At 36.9% G+C, this 25,000-nt stretch overlaps 1 protein-coding gene and 1 long non-coding RNA gene across 2 annotated transcripts in view; both read left to right on the plus strand.

Moving 5' to 3' along the window:
• Positions 1-25,000, plus strand: part of LOC149132671 (uncharacterized) — a 37,419-nt gene that overhangs the window by 11,108 nt on the left and 1,311 nt on the right. Inside the window, exons 2-3 of the long non-coding RNA XR_016244272.1 lie at positions 12,883-13,051; positions 21,983-25,000. The exon at positions 21,983-25,000 is cut by the window's right edge and continues 1,311 nt beyond it. This is a non-coding gene — a long non-coding RNA (uncharacterized LOC149132671). The remainder of the gene's footprint in view (positions 1-12,882; positions 13,052-21,982) is intronic.
• LOC106884352 (uncharacterized) lies at positions 13,087-17,374 on the plus strand. Its single transcript, XM_014935695.3, has one exon. The coding sequence runs from the start codon at positions 13,347-13,349 to the stop codon at positions 14,724-14,726; it is 1,380 nt and encodes a 459-aa protein (XP_014791181.2). The 5' UTR covers positions 13,087-13,346; the 3' UTR covers positions 14,727-17,374.

The following is a 25,000-nucleotide window of genomic DNA, read 5'->3' on the forward strand; positions in this document are numbered from 1 at the left end:
GGAATTCTTCACTATACTCATTGCCAACCCTTACCTTACTGACAGCGTCCCTGTACATGGCTTGTACAGCTTTCACTAACCATTCATCTATCCCTAGTTTCTGCATTGACCACCAGATAAGGGATCAGGGTGGGGGGACCCTGTCAAAAGTTTTCTCCATATCAACAAAAGCCAAGTACAGAGGTTTATCTTTGGCTAGGTATTTCTCCTGCAGCTGTCTTACCAGAAATATAGCATCAGTGGTGCTTTTCCCTGGCACAAACCCAAACTGCATCTCATCTAAACTAACTCTCTCCCTAATTAGTTGGGCTATGACCCTCTCCATGACTTTCATCCCCTGATCCAACAATTTGATACCACTGTAATTATTGCTATCTAATGCATCACCTTTACCTTTGTAGCAGTTGACTATGGTGCTGCTACACTACTCATTGGGTATGACTCCTTCATGTATGACCTGATTGACTATACAGGTGACTAGACTATAGCTGGTTGAGAGGGGACTTTGTACTATCCACAGATCTGGCCAGTAGCCCTCAACAGGTTGTTCCGTAGGAGCATCCAGTTATCTTCCACATTATGTGTTGCTATTTCCTCCTCTTTTTCATCAAAAGCTTCAAGTAATACATCTCTAAATCTCTGTCCAATCAGAGGATCCTTAAGCTTCCAGACCCTTCTTTTCCATGCTGGTCATCTTCTGGGCATCTATTTAACCCTGATAATCTAATGAATAATAACATACGTAATGAGCTGACAATTATCCATCATATGTTATTATTCATTTGATTATAATACACAAAGGGGATTCACAACTTGTCAGACACCCTAGAGTTTACCATCAACGTACTATTCAAAGTAACACGTGATTTGGACCAGCCCCTCGGGTTGGTTTTCTCTCTGTACAGAACTGGAATATCCTATTTGATACCAACCATAGACCAGAATCGCAGGTTTATCCAACCCTACCTGGTGCATATCTTTTCAAGTACCTGATTCTATCTGAATCCTTATTTTACTATATATATATAATATGTATGTATGTATGTAGTGAAGGCATGTGGCTTAGTGGTTGGGATATTTGGCTCATGATCTGAAACTCATGAGTTCAATTCCCTACGGCACATTGTGTCCTTGAGCAAGACACTTTATTTCATGTTGTTCCAGTTCACTCAGTCAGCAAAAATGAGTAGTACCTGTATCTCAATGGGACAGCTTTGTCACACTCTGTATCACAATGAATCTCCCTAAGAACTATATCAAGAGCACAGGTGTCTGTGGAGTGCTCAGCAACATGAACGTTAATTTCATGAGCTGGCTGGTCCATAGATCAGATCAACTGGAACCCTTGTCATTGTAACCGACAGTGTGCCAGTTATATGTATGTACACACACACACGCACGCACACACACACACACACACACACACACACACACACACACACACACACACACACACACACACACACACACACCAACCATATATTTATAGGCATTTCACTGAGTGAAACGACACTATTATCTAACAAAAGCTGATTTATTTAAAACAATCACATGAGGATATGAATCTTACACCTTGTATTAAAAACAATGACTAGACATGTTAATTTGATCATCTCACCAATGTACTACAAATGTAAAATTATGACCAACTAACTGTAGTGATTTTAAATTAATAATGTCATTCAATACATTTTCTATTATTTATCAACTGATACTATGGAATTCCTTATGTATATCAAGTAGCTAGAATGTCTCTGCTATATGATGACACCAGGTAGCCTATAACTGTGGACAAGTTTTGCATAGTATTCTACAAAGTTTTTACCCAAATCTTAGTTAATACACATATATACTATTCTTGTATCTTTCATCTTCTGTCTCTGCTTTTCTTTACACAAACTGGGAAGATACATTGCAGAAATGTTATTTTAATGAGTAATATCTACTTATCACCGAAAGGGACACATCTGCACTGCCAGATGCTCTTGAACCATGAGGGATTGATGCTAAATGGGTCAAAACAATTGTAGTGATTAATAAAAATTCTCTTGTGTTTCATCTTCTGTCTCTCATTAAACAAACACGTAACGAACATTGTGAAAGTGATCGAGCTTTACCAGTAAGCTACCAGGTATAAACCATTCATTTTATTATCTAATATATATCGGTCTCTTTTGCTGATCTACTAAGTTACATACCAACACTGATTGCCAAGCAGCAGTGAGGGACAAACAGATAGAAAGATACACACACACACACACACACACACACACATTAGGGTGGAGCAAAAAAGGTACTTTTTATGCAGATTTTTTAATATGTTTTCAAGAATATATTTTCTCTTGTGAAATCTTTTAAAAACAACTGTTAAAATCTGATATTCTTAAATTTACATCTTCAGTCTCCAGAGCCCACTTGAAATTTTGAATAATGAGTGGAAAATCAATTTATAACATGTTTGCCATTCGTCATTTTATTTTTTACATTCATTGTTACGAATCGATTTTCTTTTGTGAAATCCTTTAAAAGCAAGAATTTTAAAATCTCAAGCTCTAAAATTTATATCTTCAGGCTCCGCAACGCACTTGAAATTTTGAAATTATGTGAAATAAATAGACTTTTCAACTTTGTTTTCTTTATTTTTAATACTAGGTCACTGAATATATGTGCTACTTGAGGTCTAGATTACACACACATTAAAATGAATTAAACAAATTGTCAAGATTATAGCAGAAAAGATAACTCTTCTTTGGCAAAAGGCATCCATCCCCTGTGTTACGATTGAGTCAGTTAAACCGGAAATCTTAAACTTTCCTTTGCTGATGTAGAAGGGTGACTGTGATCTGGCTGATTCTTTCTAATCAACCTTTGAACGTTCAATGTTTCAAGACATCAAGGAAATCCAAGATAATGCAATGAGGCACCTGTTCAATATCCCAAAAGAGAAGTTTCAGGAATGCTTCCATCAATGGAAGTGATGCTGGGTAAAGTGCATGGCTTGAGAAGAGAGTTACTTCAAAGGAGATTAAATGTGGAATTGATATGGGCTGTAATTTTCTTTTTATAGCACCAGTCTTAATACTTTTTAATCAGACCTCATACATGTGTATACACATTTGTACATGAGTGTACATATGTGTAAATATGAATACATCTGTGTGAAGGTTTGTACATGCATATACATGTGTGTAAATGTGTACATTCATGTACATGTGCGCAGTTGCCTGTGCTTATGTAAATGACATACATGCAGCAGATATTGTTGGACATTTCCTGAACCAACACCTTTCTGAAGATCACAATTTTTTTTCATCCACCATTCCCCCACCTCCATCGTCCAAAACAACAACAACACTATCATATCATCCCATGATGCTAAGTAACATTGATGCAACCAGCAAACATTTGTGTATTTAAGTCCGCAACATCCGTTGCCAACTATTACAGGCAACATGCCAAACTAGTAATAGCTGTGTCCATTCTATTTTCTTGCAATAACTATCAGATGTTTATAATAATTATTAGCTGAACAACAACAACAACAACAGCAACATATATATTTATTTATATAGTTATTAGCTGAATATATATAAAGTTCCTGACTTTAAGTAAAAGGAAATACAAGAGGATCACTTAATTATGATTTTATGCAACATATTCCCCTCTCATATTCACACATTTATTGCAGCAGTCCTTCAGTTTTTCTAAAGTCTATAAAAGAACTTGGCATGTTGGGCCTCCAACAGGGCCTTTTGCAATACCCATAAAACCGGAAACTTTCCAGTGTCTCCTTGTGTGTGTATGTGTGTGTGTGTGTTTGTGTGTGTGTGTGTGTGTGTGTGTGTGTGTGTGTGTGTTGTGTGGATTAACGGTAGTTTGAAAGTAGCAATTCATTTTCAACTGTTTTGACTACATTTCGGTAAGAGAGCTAAATCTTCTCTAAAACAGTCACCACACCTTGGCTAAATAATATAGCATAACAGCTGCTCACACAACTACTGGACACAACCAAAAGGCTAAAACAGCCCTAAATTCTCCTTTCATAGTCACTGTTCTCAGTGTCATATGACATTTTGCTCCAAGACAAGTGTTTTGGCAGTACCTTTTTGCATGCTGTCACATGACCTTAGCATAAAAAACTTCCCTTACCTCTCCATGTGACCATCCTCAACCAATCAATCTGTATGTCAACTGATCAGGATCTGAACCACTTTCTCTCTATAAAAACAAATGATTTTTAAAACAGCTGCCAGAAAAGTTAAAGCTCCACCTAAGATACATTTTTGGAAATCAAATGGGAAACTGGTTAGTTGTTTGTGTGTGTGTGTGTGTCATATCTGAATATATATTAGAATTTAAATAAATCTTTATGTATTCTCTGTACATTTTCAAGTGGATTTATTTCTTCTGCACTACTACTTGCTTGAATTAGTAATGATTTATATATACATGTATGTTAGGCTTCTTTCAGTTTCCAGCTACAAAATCTACACACAAGGCCTTTGTTGGGCTGAGACTATAGTAAAAGACACTTGCCTAAGGTGCCATCAAATGGGACTGAACCTGAGGAAGCAAACTTTTTAATGAGATAGCCATGCCTGAAGCTATACAGTTTATAATTCAAAATTCTTAATCATTAATTTTAAAAAGTGATAATTATTCATATTCTTGGAATTCATTTTGTTATGAATGTCATTTTTAAGGGTAATAGTTGACCTTATCTTTTTGCTGGTGGTCAAGTTACCACAATTTCTGCTATGCTGTGATATTCTGTGAGTTAACACTTACTATAGTTTATGTTTAGAAAATATTTATATAGTCTTTCTTTTTTTTTTGCTATCGGATACAGCATAGCCTCTTGGTGTAATTGGTAGCACAACTGCTTCAAATGCAATAGATATAATGTTTAAGTCCTATATTCTTTTTGCGTCCTGGGTTAGTGCTGATATATATATATCTCATCTAATTAATACAAAAGTTTGAAAATAGCACAACTCACAGAAATGTTTGACAGCAATTACAAGAACTTGTGTTATTCTCCTAGAAATAACACAAATATGCAAGCTTAAATAAAAAGTTAGATAAAAACGAAGAAAGATTTGATATAAACAAATAATAATAATAATGATAATAATAATAATGATGGTGTCTGGTAACATCTCAGATGGGAAATTTCATGTGGAAAATTTTTGGTAAGAGTTAACATCAAGAGAGGAATATTTCAAGGAGATAGCCTATCACTATTGCTGTTTGTGATTTGTATGACACCCCTCACACAGATACTACAGAAAGTGAGATTGGGGTACACCTTGAAAAGTGGAGGAAAATTAAATCATCTGTTATATATGGATGACTTAAAGAAGACCGAATGTGAAATAAATGGCCTAGTTTCAACAGTGCAGATATTCAGTAAAAATATTGGAATGGAATTTGGGACTAAAATGTGTGGTATGCTTATAATACAAAAAGGCAAAATAGTGTCGTCTGATGGTGTAGAACTACCCATCAGTGAGAAAATCAAGTATATTGAGACTAATAGATACAAGTACCTGAGTATTTGAGAACTAATTAAACCAAGTTCCAAATAGATAAGAGCAGTGAATCACCCCTTTGTAGGATGTGTGGCAGCAAAAACAAAACAATCTCACATATTGTGAATGAGTGTATCAAGCTGGCCCAAAAGCACTACAAAAGGAGGCACGATAATGTGACTAAGTTTGTCCACTGGAGGCTATGTGAAAAGTACGGCCTGGACAGAACACAGAAATGGTACGAACATGAACCAGAAACAGTCACCAAGAAGAATGAATATAAAATACTGTGGGATTTTATAATCCAGTGTGACTCCCTAATTGATACTTGGAGACTAGATGTTGTGGTGGTAAGGGAAAAAAGGAAACCATGATTATAGATATTGCAATACCTGAAGATGTACACGTAAGTGACAAAGAACTAGAAAGGATTGAAAAGTACTGACTACTAAAAGATGAAATTGCCAGAGAAGAATTGCCTATGAGAAGAATATCTGTCATCCCAGTAGTTGTAGGAGCTCTTGGAGCATTATAACCAAGTTAGAGAAATATGTCAGAGAAATCTGAATTGACATGAGAGCAGAGCAAGCCCCAAAAACTGCTCTGTTGGGGACAGCTCAGATTTTGAGATTGGTACTTGGATGTTGAATGTCTTCCATGACAATTAACAACCACGTATTAAAGCTTATAATGTACAGAAAGAGACCCAATAAGTCCTCTAACAATAGGCTGTTATCTGCTCTCACAAATCAACCAGAGCAACAAGACTGAGCGCTCTGAGAAGTAAAATAACAACATCAACAATAATAATAATAATAAGCAATTCTTTTATTGGCTACAAGGGCTTACATAAAGTAACAAAAAGAGACAAAGATAAGATGACAAAAATAAGTTTTAAAAGCATGTAAGCAAAAAATAACAGAAAATTAAACAAAACTTTTAATAGGGGGAGGCACTTTAAGGCTACTCATGGAAAAATCCACAAAAGCCATGGGTGCCTGACCAACAGGGCAAGAGCCCTTCTTTTATTTTTCACAGGCGCATGCTCAAAATTCGTCCTTTCACACTGGCCATTTTTCCAACATTCATCCACCTTTCAACAGATTTGCTAGATGGCAATACTTCCCTCTCCCCCCTCACTTTCCTTTTCAAGTGAAACTTGAAAAAGTTTATGAGGGCTTAGTCAAAGAGGAAAGTGTCTGTCCTTAGTCCTTTCAAATGTGTCCACCACACTACCTCTTTTGTTACAGCCACCAGACAAATAAAAATTGCCTGCCCCTCCTGGCCGAAGGAGAGTGGTGGGGCAATCCTTACTATGGATTCAGTTGATAGCCAGATCCGTCCTACACACGACAACAGGTGCTTGACTAAGCCCACAGGTCAGCAATGCTCTAGCACTGGATGAGCATGTGCAGAACGGTTTCGTTGCTCTGCATGCACCTCGGGCAGGCTTGGCTGATGGCACTTCCATGCCTGTGGAGTTTATACAGAATAGGCAGCAATCTCCCAGTAGCACTGCCAGGCGAGAGATTTCTGGAAGTTATCCATAGGTCCCAGCTTGAAAGTCTCTGGAACAGGCCAGTGAGTTGATTCTCGTCAACGCCTAAAGTTTCCTTGAGAACGTCGTCACACTTTTCCTCCACTAACCCTCTATAGAACACTAGAGTGGAACTACCACTGACTGTATTACCTGCCTGGCAGAGGGCTATGAGCGCTTGATGGCACTCCTTGCTCTACGCCTAATCCAGGATTGCAACTCAGTCAAAGAAATGAGCTGTGGAAGAGCAAGTCTAACAAACGGTGACCACACTTACCGTCAAGGAAATGCTGGAGATGTTGCAGCCTGAGCATATGTCTACACATCTGCAACCACGGCATTCCCAGGCCCCATTCAGTGGTTGCTGACAGCAGATGGAGCACCTTACCAGCGGAACTCGAGCCCTCCACAGAAAGCGGAAGAGTATATGGACCAGCTTGTTCAGCCAACATAAGGGGCAAGGGACAACGGTCAAGTGGTAGTAGATGACGGATGTGATGTACGCATTTGCCACCTCAGCTCGACCTTTCAGAGACAGCTTCCTCTCGGCCCATTTCTGGATGAGATTGGCCACCCTGTTCATCATCTCGTCCCAGTTTTTCTCCACCTGGAGGTCTGGACCGAACCAGATCCCGAGCAATTTAACCGGACCGTCTGTCCAGCATTCCTCGACACTGCTGGACAGCATGGACTTGCCTCTCCAGGTGCTGAGTTGCAAGCCCACTGATTTTTGCTCCTGTCACTGCTTCATCTTTTTTTTACTGTGTCGCCAATCAGGTCTATGTGCCTGTGGCTTGATACTATGACAGTGACATCGTCGGTATAAGCATACACGCTTCTCCCACATCCTAAATCATGTGGGATGCCCCTCAATGCCTCCAGCATCTGCAGCAGTGATTCAAGACTCAGTACATACAGAAGAGAGGAGAAAAGGTACCATTGACAGACTGAGTGCAAGGTGTTGACAGGTGACCATCCACCCGAACTACTGAGCAGATACCACTGTACAAAGCAGCGATCCAGCCACCAAGTATTGATGGTTGACCCTATTAAAGTTTTTAGATTGATCTAAATTGATCAAGGCCCCACCCATGCAAACTTTATTACCCATCCCCTCTATGATGTAGTGCATGAGATGGAAGTTATCGTGAATAGTCCTGGTTGGGATGGCGCATGTTTGTGCATCACCAATCAGCTTGTCCACGACAATCGTCAACCTCTTGGCTAACACCTTGGCCAAAATCTTCGGCTCTGCATTGAGCAGAGTGATGGGCCTGAAATTCTCTGTCATGTTCCCCTTGTTTAGGTTCCTTCTCAGCAGTGCCACCACCCCTCGACAAACAAAAGTGGGAATTCTCCCATTCTGTTGCCAGTTGTGGTAGACGTCTGCTCAGAGACCTGCAAACATGCCTGGCACAGAAATATTAAGCTTGTAGGGCAGACCATCCAAACCCTGCTATTTGCCTCTTGCACAGCCCTTCATCGCCTCCTGTATTTCCACAGATGTTATCAGCCTTTTGCAGCACATCGCCTTGCTGGTCGAGAGTCGCGGTAGGCCGTCCAAATAGACACCGAAGTTTTCCCCGTTATCCGTCCCACCACTCGTCCCCAACAATCGAGCAAAGTGCTGCTGAAAGGCTGCACACATCTGCTTCGGTTCAAACATCTCACACCCGTTCTGGTCCACCAAAGACCGAATGGTGGCCTTGTTGCCATGTTTTGCCTCCGCCACTGGGGCTCATTGAATGGCTTTCGTTCCCTCCCTGCTTAGTAAACGTGCCTTAACCCTGACAACATAGCCTTCATGTTTGGCGTCAGAAAATTGGTCAAAGGCCAACCTCGCCACCAACACGTCAGCTAAAGCCTTACTAAACCTAATGAATTCTACTCTAATTGCCCTTTTAAAAGCAAACCACCAGTTGTTGCTGACGATTGCTTCCATCAATGCTCTCTTAACTAATACACCAATCCAGTCTCTGTAAGCTTGGCACACCGGTAATAATGACATGGCCAGCTTCCAGTAACCGGAGCCCTGTCTACGAAGCCTATCTAGGTCAACTATACAAATCATGAATTTGTGGTCTGTGTAACCATCCATGTGAAAATGTGGACAACCTGTGCTATCCTTATCAGTTGGCCTACAGAAAACTCTATCTAAATACCATCTAGATGACCCGATGCGATTTGTCCATGTCCACATTGGCACATTCGGGTAATCTAATCGGTACCTGTCAGGCAGTTGAAAGTGTCTGAGCAGGTTTTTGAGGTTTTTGTACCCCTTCTCCTATCAGATAACCCCACGCAACGTCCAGCATTCCAATCCCCTACTAATACTTAAGTTCTAAACGTCTCCAGCAAAACCTCCAGACGCTTCAAGTAATCCGGCTGCCCCTGCCCCTGTTGGAGCATAGGCAGCCACCAGTCTGAAAGAACCACCGTCACTACTGTTCACATTCAGGACCACCAACTTACCTCCTGGATCCAGGAAGATTGCCTTTATTTTCAAATCCAGACGTTTCCGGAAAGCACCGCAATACTAATCCCACCCTCCCGGCCGATACGGAAATAGGTAGATCTCGCATCCAGCGAAGAGGGGCATGAAAGCCTGTGGTTTGGAAAGTCTGGTTTCACTAATGGCTACTACATCTGCACTAAGGTACCTCAGGTCGTTTAAAAGGTAACCTTATTTCCAAGGCGACTCAAGGTCCCTGACATTTATACAACCAATTTTGAGCATGATCATGTTAAAAATAATAAATATTTAAGATGGAGATGAGCTCTACTTACCATTGTTGATTGGTGGGTTGGCCCCCTATTGTGTGGGTGTTTCCACGAGTAAATTTTTATATAGTCTTTTAAAAAGGTTTTCTGAAATGACCCAGCAGCTTCAGGAAAGTTTGTTTTTAGTGTGTTGTATGTGTGCTGTGTAATTTTTAGAATTTGTATGAGTGGTGGTGGTGCATGGTATGTTGGGAAAACAAAGTCTTCCATTTTGGTGTTTGTGTTGTGGTGTTTGTGTAACGATATATATATTGTCTGTGTAACGATATATATATTGTCTGTGTTTATGGCTGTGAGGTTGGTAGTGCTTGTGGAGTCTGTCTGAGTTGTAATTTGTGTTGGGTTTTGAGGTGGTAGTGCCTGTGAAAGTGGTTTGTTGTTGCTGGTTGTTGTGTGTGTGTATTGCTGCTGTTGGGAAGTTCAGCTTGTTTGCGCCTCCCCTTTTTTTCTGATAGTTCTTAGTTTTTTTCTTTCTCTTTTTGGGGGGCACTGTGTGCTACTCCCCAATCTTGAACTCAGTACTTGAGCAGTCCGAGTTGTTTGGGTTGGGAAGGGGAATGTTTTGTGGATCCTGGACTAGTGGGGTTTCATTTGTTGCTGGTACTGCTGTTACTATTGGTAGTGGTAGTCCCCTGGATTTTAGTGTTGAAGCCTCAATGACGGCTGGAGGCATAATTGCTGGTGGTGGTGGTGATGGTGATGGCGCCAGTGCTGCACTTGGTGCATTGACCGCTGGTCCCTGCTGCTGCTGCACCTGTTGTTGCTGTTGCTGTACTGGAGGTGGCACTGACACTGGTGTTGGTAGTAGTGCTGGCTGTTATTCCCACTCTTTCTGGGGCAAGAAACCTTGACGTAGTTCTTGTCACCACAGGGGTAACACCTCGGCCTCCTGTCCTCTATGGCCATGTGTAGTTTTGTGCCGTCCGGCAGATGATTGAGTCAGGGATAAGCTCTATGCTCACTTGTTCCACTTGGATTAAGAGCTCCATCCCCTGACTCGACCAATTTTGTTGGTACAACTTGTGCACCCCCAGTATTGTGGTGGTGTCCTCTATGTCTAGGAGGACTGCCACCACCAGCCAGCATATATTTATTTCTGGTGGCACCTCCTCAATTTCTATTTTTGTTATGCGCCGATCAAGGTACATAGGCACCAGTAAAATGTTTTGACCATTTAGTGACACTATGGAATGGTGTCTTGCTTCTTGCTCCATTGCAAAATGTGCCTTCACAGTGCTGAAGCGTTTTTCTCTTGTTACATACGTTTTTATATTCCATACTTGCATAAGTATGAGTTCAAAATGCTCTTATATCGCTTGTTCTATTCGTTTTTCTGTATTTACTCATTTATAAATTAGTGTTTTTTGTCTCTAATTATATCATTTGGTGTATTTATCACTACATTGTTTCCATTTTTTATTATTAGGCCTTTTGAGGCTTTAATGTCTTCCATTGTGACATTTAACTTTTCCTTGATTTGCTTCGCTGCCAAAGTGAAACCGTTGATGCTTGGCTTGTTGCTGTTGTTGTTCGTGTTTGTGATGGTGGTGGCAGTGTCAGTGTCATTCTTTCTCTCCTACTTTCTTTCTTCTTTCCTCTCTCCCTCCTTCCTGTGCAGGAACAATAGTCGTGGTGAGGGCAGGGAAGTCTTCATTGAACTGGCTGCTCAACCTCCAGCTATCACTCCCCGACTCAGTCATCATTGTTGTTTGTTTTCGAAAATTTTTCCAAAAAGTTTTTTGAAAAAAAGTGTGTATCTAGCCCCCAAAAGGGGACGTTTTCCAACAAAATCTATCTCCCTAGGAGGACAGCTTCCCCAGAAACTGAATTCAACAACAAAAACAGGAGTTCAACAAACTCTTCACAACAAAATGACAAATATGAATTACTCCTCATGGAGCTCAAAAACCCCCCCAAAAAACACGTCTTGACATGCTGACAACAACAACAATAATAATAATAGTAATAATAATAATAATGGTTTGAAATTTTGGCACAAGGTAAGCAGTTTCCGGAAAGGTATTAAGTTGATTACAATGACCCCAGTGCTCATCTGACACTTATTTAAGCTACCCCAAAAGGATGAAAGGCAAAGTTGACCCTGGTAGAATTTAATAATAATAATAATAATAATAATAATAATAATAATAATAATAATAATAATAATAATAATTATTATTATTATAATAACCCTTTCTATTATAGACACAAGGCTTGAAATTTTGGGGGAGGGGCAAAGTCGATCACATTGACCTCAGTGTTTCACTGGTACTTAATCTATTGACCCTGAAAGAATAAAAGGCAAAGTTAACCTTGGTGGAATTTGAACTCAAAATGTAGTGACGGGTGAAATACTGCTAAGCATTTTGTCTGCTGTGCCATGGTCCTGTCAGCTTGCCATTTTATTCTTTTACTCTTTTACTCCTTTACTTGTTTCAGTCATTTGACTGTGGCCATGCTGGAGCACCGCCTTTAGTCGAGCAAATCGACCCCAGGACTTATTCTTTGTAAGCCTAGTACTTATTCTATCGGCCTCTTTTGCAGAACCGCTAAGTTATGGGGATGTTAACACACCAGCATCGGTTGTCAAGCGATGTTGGGGGGACAAACACAGACACACAAACATATACACACACACACACATACATATATATATATATATATATATATATATATATATATATATATACATATATACGACAGGCTTCTTTCAGTTTCAATAATAATAATAATGATAATTCTTTCTACTAAAGGCATAAGGCCTGAAATTTGTGGGGAGGTAACTAGTCAATCACATCGATCCCAGTGTTTCACTGGTACTTAATTTATCGACCCTGAAAGGATGAAAGGCAAAGTTGTTCTCGGAATATAAAGACAGATGAAATGCCACTAAGCATTTTGTCTGGTGTGCTATTGATTCAGCCAGCTCACCACCTTATTGATAATAATAATAATAATACTGATAATTTTTATGTATGCATGTTTCTCTGTATATGTATATGTGTTAATATAATTATATCTATTCTATTGCAGTTCTTCCGAAGATGATGGTTCCACCACCAGTATTGCTGTAAGGAAGTAGCCCTCACCAGATATATCTGCTGCACAATTACTGGACATATGTTACCTACCTGGCTGCAAATTCACACATTATGGACCTGGAGTTCAAATCATTGGTTTTCGCACTTATTCTACAAAGGAGGTATACCTAGCTGAATATATATATATATATATATATATATATATATATATATATATATATATATATATATATATATATATATATATATATATATATATATATATATATATATATATATATATATATATATACATACACATATATATATATATGTATGCATATGCATATATTAAAAAATATATATATATGTATGAAAATATATCTTTCCTTTGTAGTGACAACAGCTCTGTTTGGAAGAATTTCCCCTGTCAAGTGGTCAGTGAATGCATCATCAATATCTAAATAACTACGTATCATGAAAAAAACCCCAAGGTGTGATATCTGCGGCAAAGTGTTTTCCCGCCGAGACAATCTCGAGAGACATAAGGCTACACACCAAGGAACTAAGCTTTTCACTTGTGAAGTGTGTAGTAAACATTTTTCGCGTAAGTCCTACCTCAAGGTCCATCGAAGAATCCACACGGGCGAAAGACCCTATAAGTGTCCCACTTGCAGTTACGTTTTCAGTCGACACGACCACCTGGCTACTCACCTGTCAACCCACCAGGACCACCGGCTTTATACGTGTGATGTCTGTTGCAAAGCGTTCAGTCGGCGTTCCTACCTCGATGTGCACAAACGTATCCATACTGGTGAGAGACCTTACAAGTGTTCAACATGCGGCTACGCATTCAGTCGCAATGATCACCTGGTCAGCCACCTGCGGACGCACCAAGGCTTGAAGCTGTTTACATGCGATGTCTGTTGCAAGGCATTCAGCCGTCGTTCATATTTGAAAGTGCACAAACGCATCCACACTGGTGAGCGTCCGTTCAAGTGCACAATCTGTGGATATGCATTTGCTCGCAATGACCATCTGCAGAATCACAACAAGCCAAACAAAGGCATGAGAAAGATCAGCTGTGTACCGCAGGGGCATCTGCTGGAGCAGATGCAACATGGAGACTTGCAGCATCCGACTGAAGTTGTTGGATGTGACATCAATGGCAAAGACATAGAAGAAGATGATGAAGAGGAGGAGGAGGAAGAGGGAGATGAAGAGGAGGAAGATGATGTGGGGATACCAGACGAGCTGGTAGGAGGAGGAATAATTGGAGGAGGACAAGAAGAAGAGGAAGATGATGATGAAGTAGAAGCTGGAGGAGGAGGAGGTGAAATAGGCATAGGAGAAGAAGGAATAGTAGCGGAAGGAATCGGTGGAGAGATGTTGCAACAACAACAGGAAGAACAGGCGGAACGAGAGGAGAATCTTGGAGGCGACTGTAGCAGTATCATCAGTCACCCACAGATCACCACACTGGTGTGTCACCAACCAGATCTTGCCACTGCGGCCACCCTATCGGGCATTGGTGATGAGGACGATCAGCAACAGCAGCAACAGCAGCTGGCTGTTGCAAGTGCTACGATGGTAGATCCAACCACCCAGCATCTACACCCAGCAGTCATGGCTACCGCCACCGCTGCTGTCACCACGGCTGGCACCACCACCACGTTGATGTATCCAATCACGCAGATCTTCCCAACGATTCAGATGTCGGCAACAGCCACACAGATTTTCCCCACTATCCAAATGTTCCCTGTTACCACCCAACTATCAGCCGACAGTACCCAGCTCGGCCTGACCAACCCCCACACTGGCGTGGCACACAAGCTCAACGGTTCCATCACCACCTAAACCTTTCCTTCTCCTTCTCCTCCTCCTCATTCTCAACTTAACCCTTTATAAACAAAACAACAACACTAATTCGTAAAAGCAATAATATTTATACATCTTTATATATACATGCACATAAATATATATATGTGTGTGAATATGTACACACATATAAACACATATACAAGTGTGGGGACCCTTCTTTATCCAGCAACTATTATTTGAATTTTTTTTGAGAACTAAATTATCCAGGCAAGGTTAATGTACCTATAAATGTGTGTGTGTGTGCGTGTGTGTGTACGTATGCCTATGCCTCCTCACCCCAATTCCCCCACCATAAGTCCTTGCGGACCTACTCATGCCTATGAAAATACCCCTCCCTCACATCAACACCGCCACCACCAACAAAAAAAAAGCACTTTTCTAGGATAGGGAAAAATGAATTAGCTGGTTTTTATTTGTTGGGGACATCACTTTCCTTCTCATTCAAACTCCAACATTTTTTATTATTTTTTTATTTCTGAAGGGTCCCCCTACTTTTCACAAATTCTCCCATTGGTCAATGTGGGTCCTACTTTAGTTTCTCTCTGGTCTACCTGACTGCTGATAATTCAAACCAAAAAAAAAAATCACAAAACAAAACTAAAAATGTCATTAGTTGTTAACCAGCACATATATATTTTTCACCTTTATCTCTTAACCTTTGACCTCTATAGGTTTGTTAATTCATTAGGACATTCAAACTTCATTTACTAATGACCACTCTCTTCCCAGCTCTACTCCATCTTTTTCCTCAACCCTAATAATGCTAACCTGTATATCCCTCTCTTTACCCTCTTTTCCAAACTTAAAAACTGACCTGTGTATCAACATCCCCTTTCTCTCCTCAACTCCACCACCCTTTTGTCAACCTCTTTCCATAACTCTAAAGACAGTCAGTACGAATTCTCTCCATCATCCTCTTCCTTACCAATGATCTTAAGTATCTTGTCCTTTACTTTCTTAACTCTATTATTTTAGAGTTTTAATTGTTCTTCATTTTGACCACTCAGTATTTTGACTGACAGTGTTTGACCACTCAGTAGTGTGACTTCTAGTCTTTGACCATTCATTAGTGTAGTTGTCAGCTTTTGACGGTTCGTTAGTATAGCTCTCTGTCTTTCACCATTCAGTAGTATGGTTGTCAATCCTTGATCACTCGATGGAGTAATTGTCTGTCTTTGATCACCTACTCAGCGGTGTAGCTTCCAAACTTCTCCTCCTTCCTAGCCTTACCTCTGATCATTGTTGGCCACTACCTCCAGACTCACAAAAGACCCCTTATAATTCTTCTTCTGCACTCTCTTCTTCCAACTCCACACTTCAATATAAACCTTTACTAACCAGTGAAAGTTCTCCCTTCCACCTTGTATTTTTACTGTTGTGTCCACTGACCAATAGAAATTCTCTTTCTCCCCTTCCCCAGTCATCAATAACAGACTTTTACTATTCAATGAGGGAAACTTTATGTGGTCATTTATGCTGCTGGAAATGGCAGCCAAATTTTCATCTAATCATATTCCACCATCTTCAATTAGAAAATTAGAAAGGGAAACACGGACAACATAGTCCTACATTCACTCTAAAAACATGGGGTGGTCATGACTGGAACGCCTTTAATTATAGGTTTAATTAATAAAGTTGTCCTGTGGGGAAAGATAAAGAATCATATAAACAGCAGCAATACAATTTCCTCAATCATGCCCTGCCTTCACCTTTACACTGAATAATATAGCCTTCTCCTCAACACTTCTTCCTCTGTCTTTCCATAACATAAATCCCTCCCTCTCTCTTTTTCTCTTTCTCTCCAAATCCCAGCAGTGACCAAAAGCACAACCACTTGACCAATGTAAATACACTATAATACCTTCCCCTTCCTCAATCATTCTACAGCCATGCTATTTATGTTCAGCTGTCCTCTTTCTCACTTTGTCCCAGTCCTGCAAATTGACCAGTGGAGCAGCACCCCACCCTCTTCCTCAATATCTTTTGATTTCCTTCCACAACCGAACCACTAACCAGTGTATGTCCCTAGATAATGATGACCATGATAATAATAACAACAACAACAATAATAATAATAATAATAATAATAATAATAATAATAATAATAATAATAATAATAATAATAATGATAATAATTATACAAAAAATAATTTTTATTATATCTTTTGTAAAAAACAACAACAATAATAATACTACTACTAATAATAATGATAATAATGATGCTGACGATGATAATAATAATAATGATAATAATAATGATAGTGATAGTAGTACTGATATTATATTTCTTTGTTAAAACTTGCAGGCCTTATAGCTGAAATGACAAATCAATTGGGACTGTATAAGTCTGGGCAGTACTTCATGTGGTTGTGGTTCAGAAATGGTTGTGACTCCACTGCACCAGATAACTACATTGGTTGGTGGATTGGTTTGTGAGGGGAGGTATGGGGTTGGGGTTGGGGTTGGTCACTTGTTTAGTGTAGAGAAAACACTGCATTAAAAAAGTGATAGCATTTAAAAAAAAAATCTTACTGATATACACACACACACACACCCATATCAATAAAAAAACTGAATGCTTTGACTTTATATATATATATATATATATATATATATATATATATATATATATATATATATATATATATATATATATATATATATATACATATACACACATACATACATGCATATATATATATATATATATATATATATATATATATATATATATATATATATATATATATACACACACACACATATGAAGCATGGTTGATTCATATATATATATATATATATATATATATATATATATATATATATATATATGTATTCATATATATATATTTGCATGTGTATATGTATGCATATGAAACATGCTCATTCATATAAATACAAGGCATTTAACATGAAAGGGCTCAATAACTGTAGTAAAAGTTAATTAAATTAATTAGTGCTATGACAACACTTTTGCAAATGTGGAACAGAAATAAGGGTAATCTTGAATAGTAGATATGCATAAAATTACCTTTGAATTATATATATATATATATATATATATATATATATATATATATATATATATATATATATATATATATATATATATGTATGTATGTATGTATGTATGTATGTATGTATATGTATGTATATGTATATATATATATGTGTGTGTGTGTATATGTATATATTTATATATATATATATATATATATATATATGTATAAATATAGGGATGGTATTATTAAAATGCCATACACACACACACATGCACATTTACACGCACACACACATACACACACAAACATGTATGTATACACATAACAGCTGGCAAAATTGTTAGTGTAGCATTCAAAATGCTTAGTAGCATTTCTTCTGACTCTGTACATCCTGAGTTCAAATCCTGCTAAGGCTAGCTTTGCCTTTAATCCTTTTGTGACCAACAAAATGAAGTAACATTCAAAGTACTGGATCAATGTGATCAACTATCCTGTTCTTCTTTAAATCGGTGGTCATGTGCCAAAATGTGTTACAATTATTATAGGCTTATATATTTGGACAGAATAGTTTGTATGTATCATAAAATAATTATAAATCCTCATCTCTGAAAGTTGGACAAAAATAGTTGCATTATATTAAAAAAATTTCTTTTATGTCTTTTGTTCCATAGTTAGAGTTGTTTAAAGTATAAGCTTGAACACATGTATCAAGGTAGGTAAGAACAAACAGCCTATGATTATAGATAACAATGATGATGATGATGATGATGATAATAATAATAATAATAATAATAATAATTTCAAGTAGGAATAGCAACTTCCCAGATCTCAGATTTACCTCATTGGTTACAATACTGCCTTTGAGCAAAAGTAATATACAAAAAAACCAAGATCTTAATTTTGTTTAGTTTCAGTCTAAATATCTGACTAAAAAATTCCACTACTTCATTTATGAAATGTAGCAATTCAGAAAGAGGACTTAATTGACATGAGCTGGTATTCTAATATCTGATTTGGCTGTTTGTTTCATTATTTACATGTTTTTGCAAAAGTACAACCTTTGATCAATAAGCAGTAAGCAAGGTATATAACTCTACCTGCTTGAAATGGCTTGGATGACAAACAGGTTCTACACTTATTCTTCACATTTGAATAGTTAACATTAGAAAAGGCAGGAATCCAGCTGTAAAAATGCTCCTCCACTGCATGCTATGAAACCAGCTTGATTTAGCTTCTTTTTCACTCTATAGATAAACTCTAATAAACTAGTTTCAGTTCCCAGCTGGAACAGTTAAACTTCCTTTATATTGTTAATGCTGCATTAGGGAGGTGGAGATAATCACAAACTTTTACAACCCTCAATTCCAGCTCTGTGTTTATCTCAGGCAATATATCTACATAACATAAAATTAATAGGGCATTAGATTTTGTATGAATGAATAGTAAGAAAGCATTAAATGCTTTGTAGAAACTTGTGGTGCTTCTCTTGCTTCTACTTGAATCTAAAGGGATATATTTCAAACTATAGGAACAGATATATGTCAATTAGATATTTAAATATGTAACTATATCTATATCTATATATATATATATTCACACTCCTATACAAACATGCATATATGCATACTGATATATATATATGCATATGTGTGTGTGTATGAATATACATATGTATAAGTATATACATACATATATGTGTTTCTTTTATTCTTATATTCTTTTAGTGGTTTCAGTAAATGGACTGTGGTCATGCTGGAGCTCTGCCTCATTTTTATTTTTGTTTATTTATCTATTATCTCTTTTTTGTCTTTAAACAAAGGAGGTATGCTTTGACAGTTCTCTTCCATTTCAAGACTAGAGCTGCTGGCAGCTTTAGGTGAGGAAATATATACAGAATTAAAAATGTTTTGGCATAAACTGTACTTAAAATAACAAAGGAAAATAAAAACAACAAAAATAAAAAGGAATGATAAAAAGAGAAGACTAGAAACAGGAGTGATAATAACAACAGCAATGTTTAGCCATGTTTTTTTTTTTTGCAGGGTTGGGGTTAGTAAGTGAATGACGAACAATACTTCAAAATGAAACCTTTGAGTAGTTTTCACCTCCAAGTATAATTCTTTGCCCTTTTTTCTGTTCTATCAGTAAAATCTGTCTGACATTCACAACAAAACACCAACAAATAACAACAACATCAAACTAGAATAATAGGCTTATTTTAAAATTATCATATTCCATGGCAGGTCCCACGACATGGTGGTAAGTTGTTAATAAAAATAATGATTATAGTATTAATAATAATAATAATAATAATAATAATAATAATAATGACAGTAACTTCTCTTTCTTCTATCTTATGATAAACCTGTTTCATACTGATATTAGGAAATTGTTATATATTATATATAATGGAATATCACTGTATTTTTAACTATCAACTTGTATGAAAATCAAACACAGCAAATTAGAAATAGTTGCTAAATCATTGACAAATTTTCCTTCCAAGTATATAAAAATATCTCATTGATTTGTTAAACACATTTCTAAGCAGAAAACAAAACAAAGTAGCCTAAATATTTCCTTACAAGATTTTCTTTCATCCCTCCAACACCTTTGCCATTGCTATTCTGATTTTAATAATTTTCTATTCATTTATTTTATTTCAAATCAATTGAATTTCATTTTTTTTTCTTTTACTTTCAAATTTAATTTCATCTTCTTTTAGATTTTTCTTCCACTTTTCACATTCATCATGTAAAACCATATTTGTTTGTATCTACTGTTCTTACTTACATCAAACTATATTTTCAATTATTTTACCCCCTTGCAGGATAGATGTTTAAATAGTCAAAAGTAAAATCAAACTAGATATTTTCCTTTAATACAGTTTAGAACATTTTTGTTTCTGAGTTCATATCCCATCAAAGTAGACCATACCTATCATTACTCCAAGGGATGATAAAATAAGCAGCAGTATTTCACTGAGCTCAGTTCAATTAACTACAGCCCTTTCCCACAAAAAAAATCAAAACAAACTTATTGGCCATGTGCCTACACAAAACTAACTGGCATTATGCCTGGACCCTCTCCCTTAAATTAAAAGCAATATTTCCTGCCATTCAAAAGCAATATGATGAGCACCAGAGAAAAAGGGGTAAAATCCTTGGCACCTGAATAAGTGGCATGGTTTAGACTAGGCCTGGGGTCCTTCCTTTTAACTTATGCTGCTAATGCCCTTGGAAAAGGCATGAACATCAAAACTCCCTTCTACAGTTTTCCCACCCCTTTTCCTTAAAATATTGGGTCTTTGTGCCTGATTGAAAAGAATGCAATAATAAGCAATAATTTGCCCTTATGAACAAAGAAAGGGGTTTAAAAAAAAAGAAAGAATAAATTAACAAAAAAAAATTGGATATAAAAAATATCAATGATGAAACAAAAGCAATACAAAACAAAAAGCAATAATTCTTAAAGTAGTATTATATGTATGTGTGCATGCATGTGTGTGTGTGTATGTATGTGTGTGTATGTATGTGTGCGTGTGTATGCATATATATATATATATATATATATATATATATACACACACACACATCCATACACGTATGCATATGTGTAATGTTTTTCTTTGTTTCCATATGAATATATATATGCATATATATATATATATGTATATATATATATATATATATATTAATTAATATATATGATGATGATGATGATATATATATATATATGTAAAATGTTTGTGTTGTTTCCACAAATATATGTTTAATGCCAACAAACAGGCATTCCCAAAACAACAATTTAAAAAGTAATAAAAGCAATAATAATAATAATAATAATAATAATTTCCAAAAGCAATAAAGAACTGTAAGGGTGTGTGTATGTGATGTGATTGTATATGTGTGTGTAATAATGTGTACATGGCATTTTATATGTTTATATGTGTGTGACTGTGTGTGTGTATGTATATGTTGCATTGAGAAGTTGGATGTAGTTTTAATGGGTTTTTTTTTTCAATGATTCCACTTCTCTCTCTTTTTGTCTCTTTTTCTCTCTTCTTTTCTCTTTCTATCACCTTTTTTCTGTCTGTCTGTCTATCTGTCTGTCTGTCTATCTGTCTGTCTCTCTTACTTTATCTTCCTCTCTCTCTCTCTATCTCTCTTTTTTTTTTCATCATATTTTTTTTTACTTTTTCCCTCCTCTCGGCCTCTTAATGGACTTCAGCCTGACTTGTTGATCAAGGTGGGGGTGACTTCAGTACAGAGAAGATAACTAAAGTTTCTCAAGCAGTATTATGAAAAAAAAAAAAAAAAAAAAATCAAAACTAAAATGACAATTCTGTTGAAAATGATGATTGATAACAAGAACAACATGAACAACAGCTGCACAGCAACAACAACAACAACAACAACAACAGCAACTACAACAACAACAACAACAACAAAAGTAACAGTGGTGACAATAACAACAACAATAGTATAGCTACAGCACAGCAGCAACAGCAACAACATCATTGTTGTCTTCAGTGACTGTTTCTTATGTTGAAAGTCTTAAATTTTCTCCTCACTGAGTGTTTCTACCTCCAGGTTCAGTCCATTGTATGAATCAAGTGGAATGAATATGGTAAGGAAGAGCTGGCAGGAGTAACAACAACAATAACGATGCTGATAATAATAGCAACAACAAGAATATTGACAACAGCAAGAAGAATGATATTGACAACAGCAACAACTGCAAAGTATAAGGACAGTAATAATAAAAGAATAAAGCACTAAGAACAAAGCAGGAAGAATAGGGCAATAAAGGAACAGCAGCAATATGACAGCAACAACAACAGAAACAATAAGGCAGTAATGACAACAATAATGGCAAGAACAGCAACAGTAATAACAAGTGTAACAATTAGAACAATAATAACAACAACAACAATAGCAATAATGCAATAATAGTAGCAGCAAAAACAAAGGAAAACAAGAGTAAGGCAATGGCAACAGCAAAGAAGCAGTAACTGCAAGAAAAACGAGAATATGATAATGAAATAACAACAAGAAGACAGAAGTGATGTAATTGAGATAATAACAATAAAGACAGAGAATAAGAATGAGAAAATAGGAATGGCAATCAATATTTGACATAATACAACAGCAATGACAACACCAACAACTACAACAACAATGGAACAATAACTATAACAACAACAGCACCAGTAGAGTAATATTATGACAACAGCAACAAAAGAGAAATAACTATAACAACAATAGCAACAACAGAGCAATAAACATAGCAACAACAGCAACAATAGAGCAATAACTATAACAACAATAGCAACAACAGCAACAATAGAGCAATAACTATAACAGCAATAGCAACAACTAAGGCAACAATAGCAACAGAGCAATAACTATAGCAACATCAAAGCAATAACTATATCAGCAATAGCAACGTCTGTGGCAACAATAGCACAACAGAGCAATGACTACAACAAGTGCAACAATAACTATAACAAGAGCAACAATAACTATAACAACAATAGCAATAACTATAGCAACAATTGCAACAAAAGAGCAATAAATACAGCAACAATAGTAACAACAGAGCAGTAACTATAACAACAGAACATGGTCAGAGCCTAATGTTTTGTGTGTGATTTGAGTGAAGATGATGGTGCTAAATATAGGGACCAGTTGAAGACAGATCCAAGTTTTAACTAGCAACCAAGCAAAAAACCCTTGTTAAGGTTCTGTTACAACAATAACAACAACAATAACAACCAGTATATGCTGAATAAGGAACAGAGAGCCCTTATATGGTCACTGAACATTTTGCAAAATAACTACCAAGTCTTCCTCAAATCTCTCCCTGCTGTTGTAAAAAAGGGTAGAAGGACACATACACATTGGATAATGTGGTTCTGGAATGTTGACAAGATGGTCATGGCTGGAATACATTTCTTCAGGGGCTGGCTTGAAACTAAACTACAACAACTGGAAATATTATTGGTGCTGTGGAATAAGGATCCATCATTGTTGACCTATCATACCTGACAGCCAGTAGCTCATGGTACAGAATCAAACATGGATATGTTTATATATATATATATATATATATATATATATGATGAGAGAAAAACATGGATGTGATCATTTCTTTATTACATCTGTTACATATGTTTCTGTATTTGGTAATTAAATGATGTCACACAATATATATGCAATCCATAGATGCAAATTTATAAGTACAGCATACATTATGAAAATCTCTTAAGTCAGAGAAGGAATATATATATATATATATATATATATATACACACACACACACACATATATATATATATATATACATATATATATATATACTACAAGCACTACTGTCTACAGCTGCTGCTGCTACTACTGCTGTCGCTGCTGCTTCCACGACTACTACTACTACTGTTGAAGCTGCTGACATTACTGGTAGCAAGAAGACCCTATTTTTAGGTCCTTTACTAAAGCAATAATCTTTCATTTAAAAGTCAGATCAAACATAGACCAGCCAACCAACCAACCAACCAGCCAACCAACCAACTAGAGACTGCAATTACAACAACTAAAGCTTGTGGTTATTATTAGAACTGTTGTAGTCATACAGCTTGTGTTGCTACTAGCTGAAATATGTATGATGTCTTTAGTACTGTCACCTCATTCATTTGTGGATTTCCATGTTGCTTATTTATTTATTTATTGCTTGAAACACTGTTTTTGATTGACACATCTAACATTGACTGCACCATGGATGGTCAATGAAGGGACACATATCATGCAAACTCTATGCACACACATCATACATATACACATATGCATACATGCCTGTGTGCATACATATATACATACATACATACATACATACATACATACATACATACAAATAAGAACCCACAGTATGGTAGAAGCCATAGCCACTCATAATAAAGAAGAATACTGGTGGAATGTCCCAGTGAAGACCTCAATAAAGTGTAAGCACAACAGACCTGATATAATGATTTGGGATAGAGAAGAGAAACTGTGAACAGTTGTGGAAATTAACTGCCCAGCAGATGTTAACATAAAGCTGAAGATCAGTGAAAAAGAGAACACCTATACTGAGCTATTAAGAAATCTGCAGTTACAAGTTTAGGCTTATATTATATTACAAGTTCAGGTTTATACCTGTAATTATTGAGGCCATGGGATATGTAACACACTGCCTAAATACCAACCTTGAGAA

Source organism: Octopus bimaculoides, chromosome 14 (assembly GCF_046866305.1).
Source record: "Octopus bimaculoides isolate indiv1 chromosome 14, ASM4686630v1, whole genome shotgun sequence".
Classification (NCBI taxonomy): Eukaryota; Metazoa; Mollusca; class Cephalopoda; order Octopoda; family Octopodidae; genus Octopus; species Octopus bimaculoides.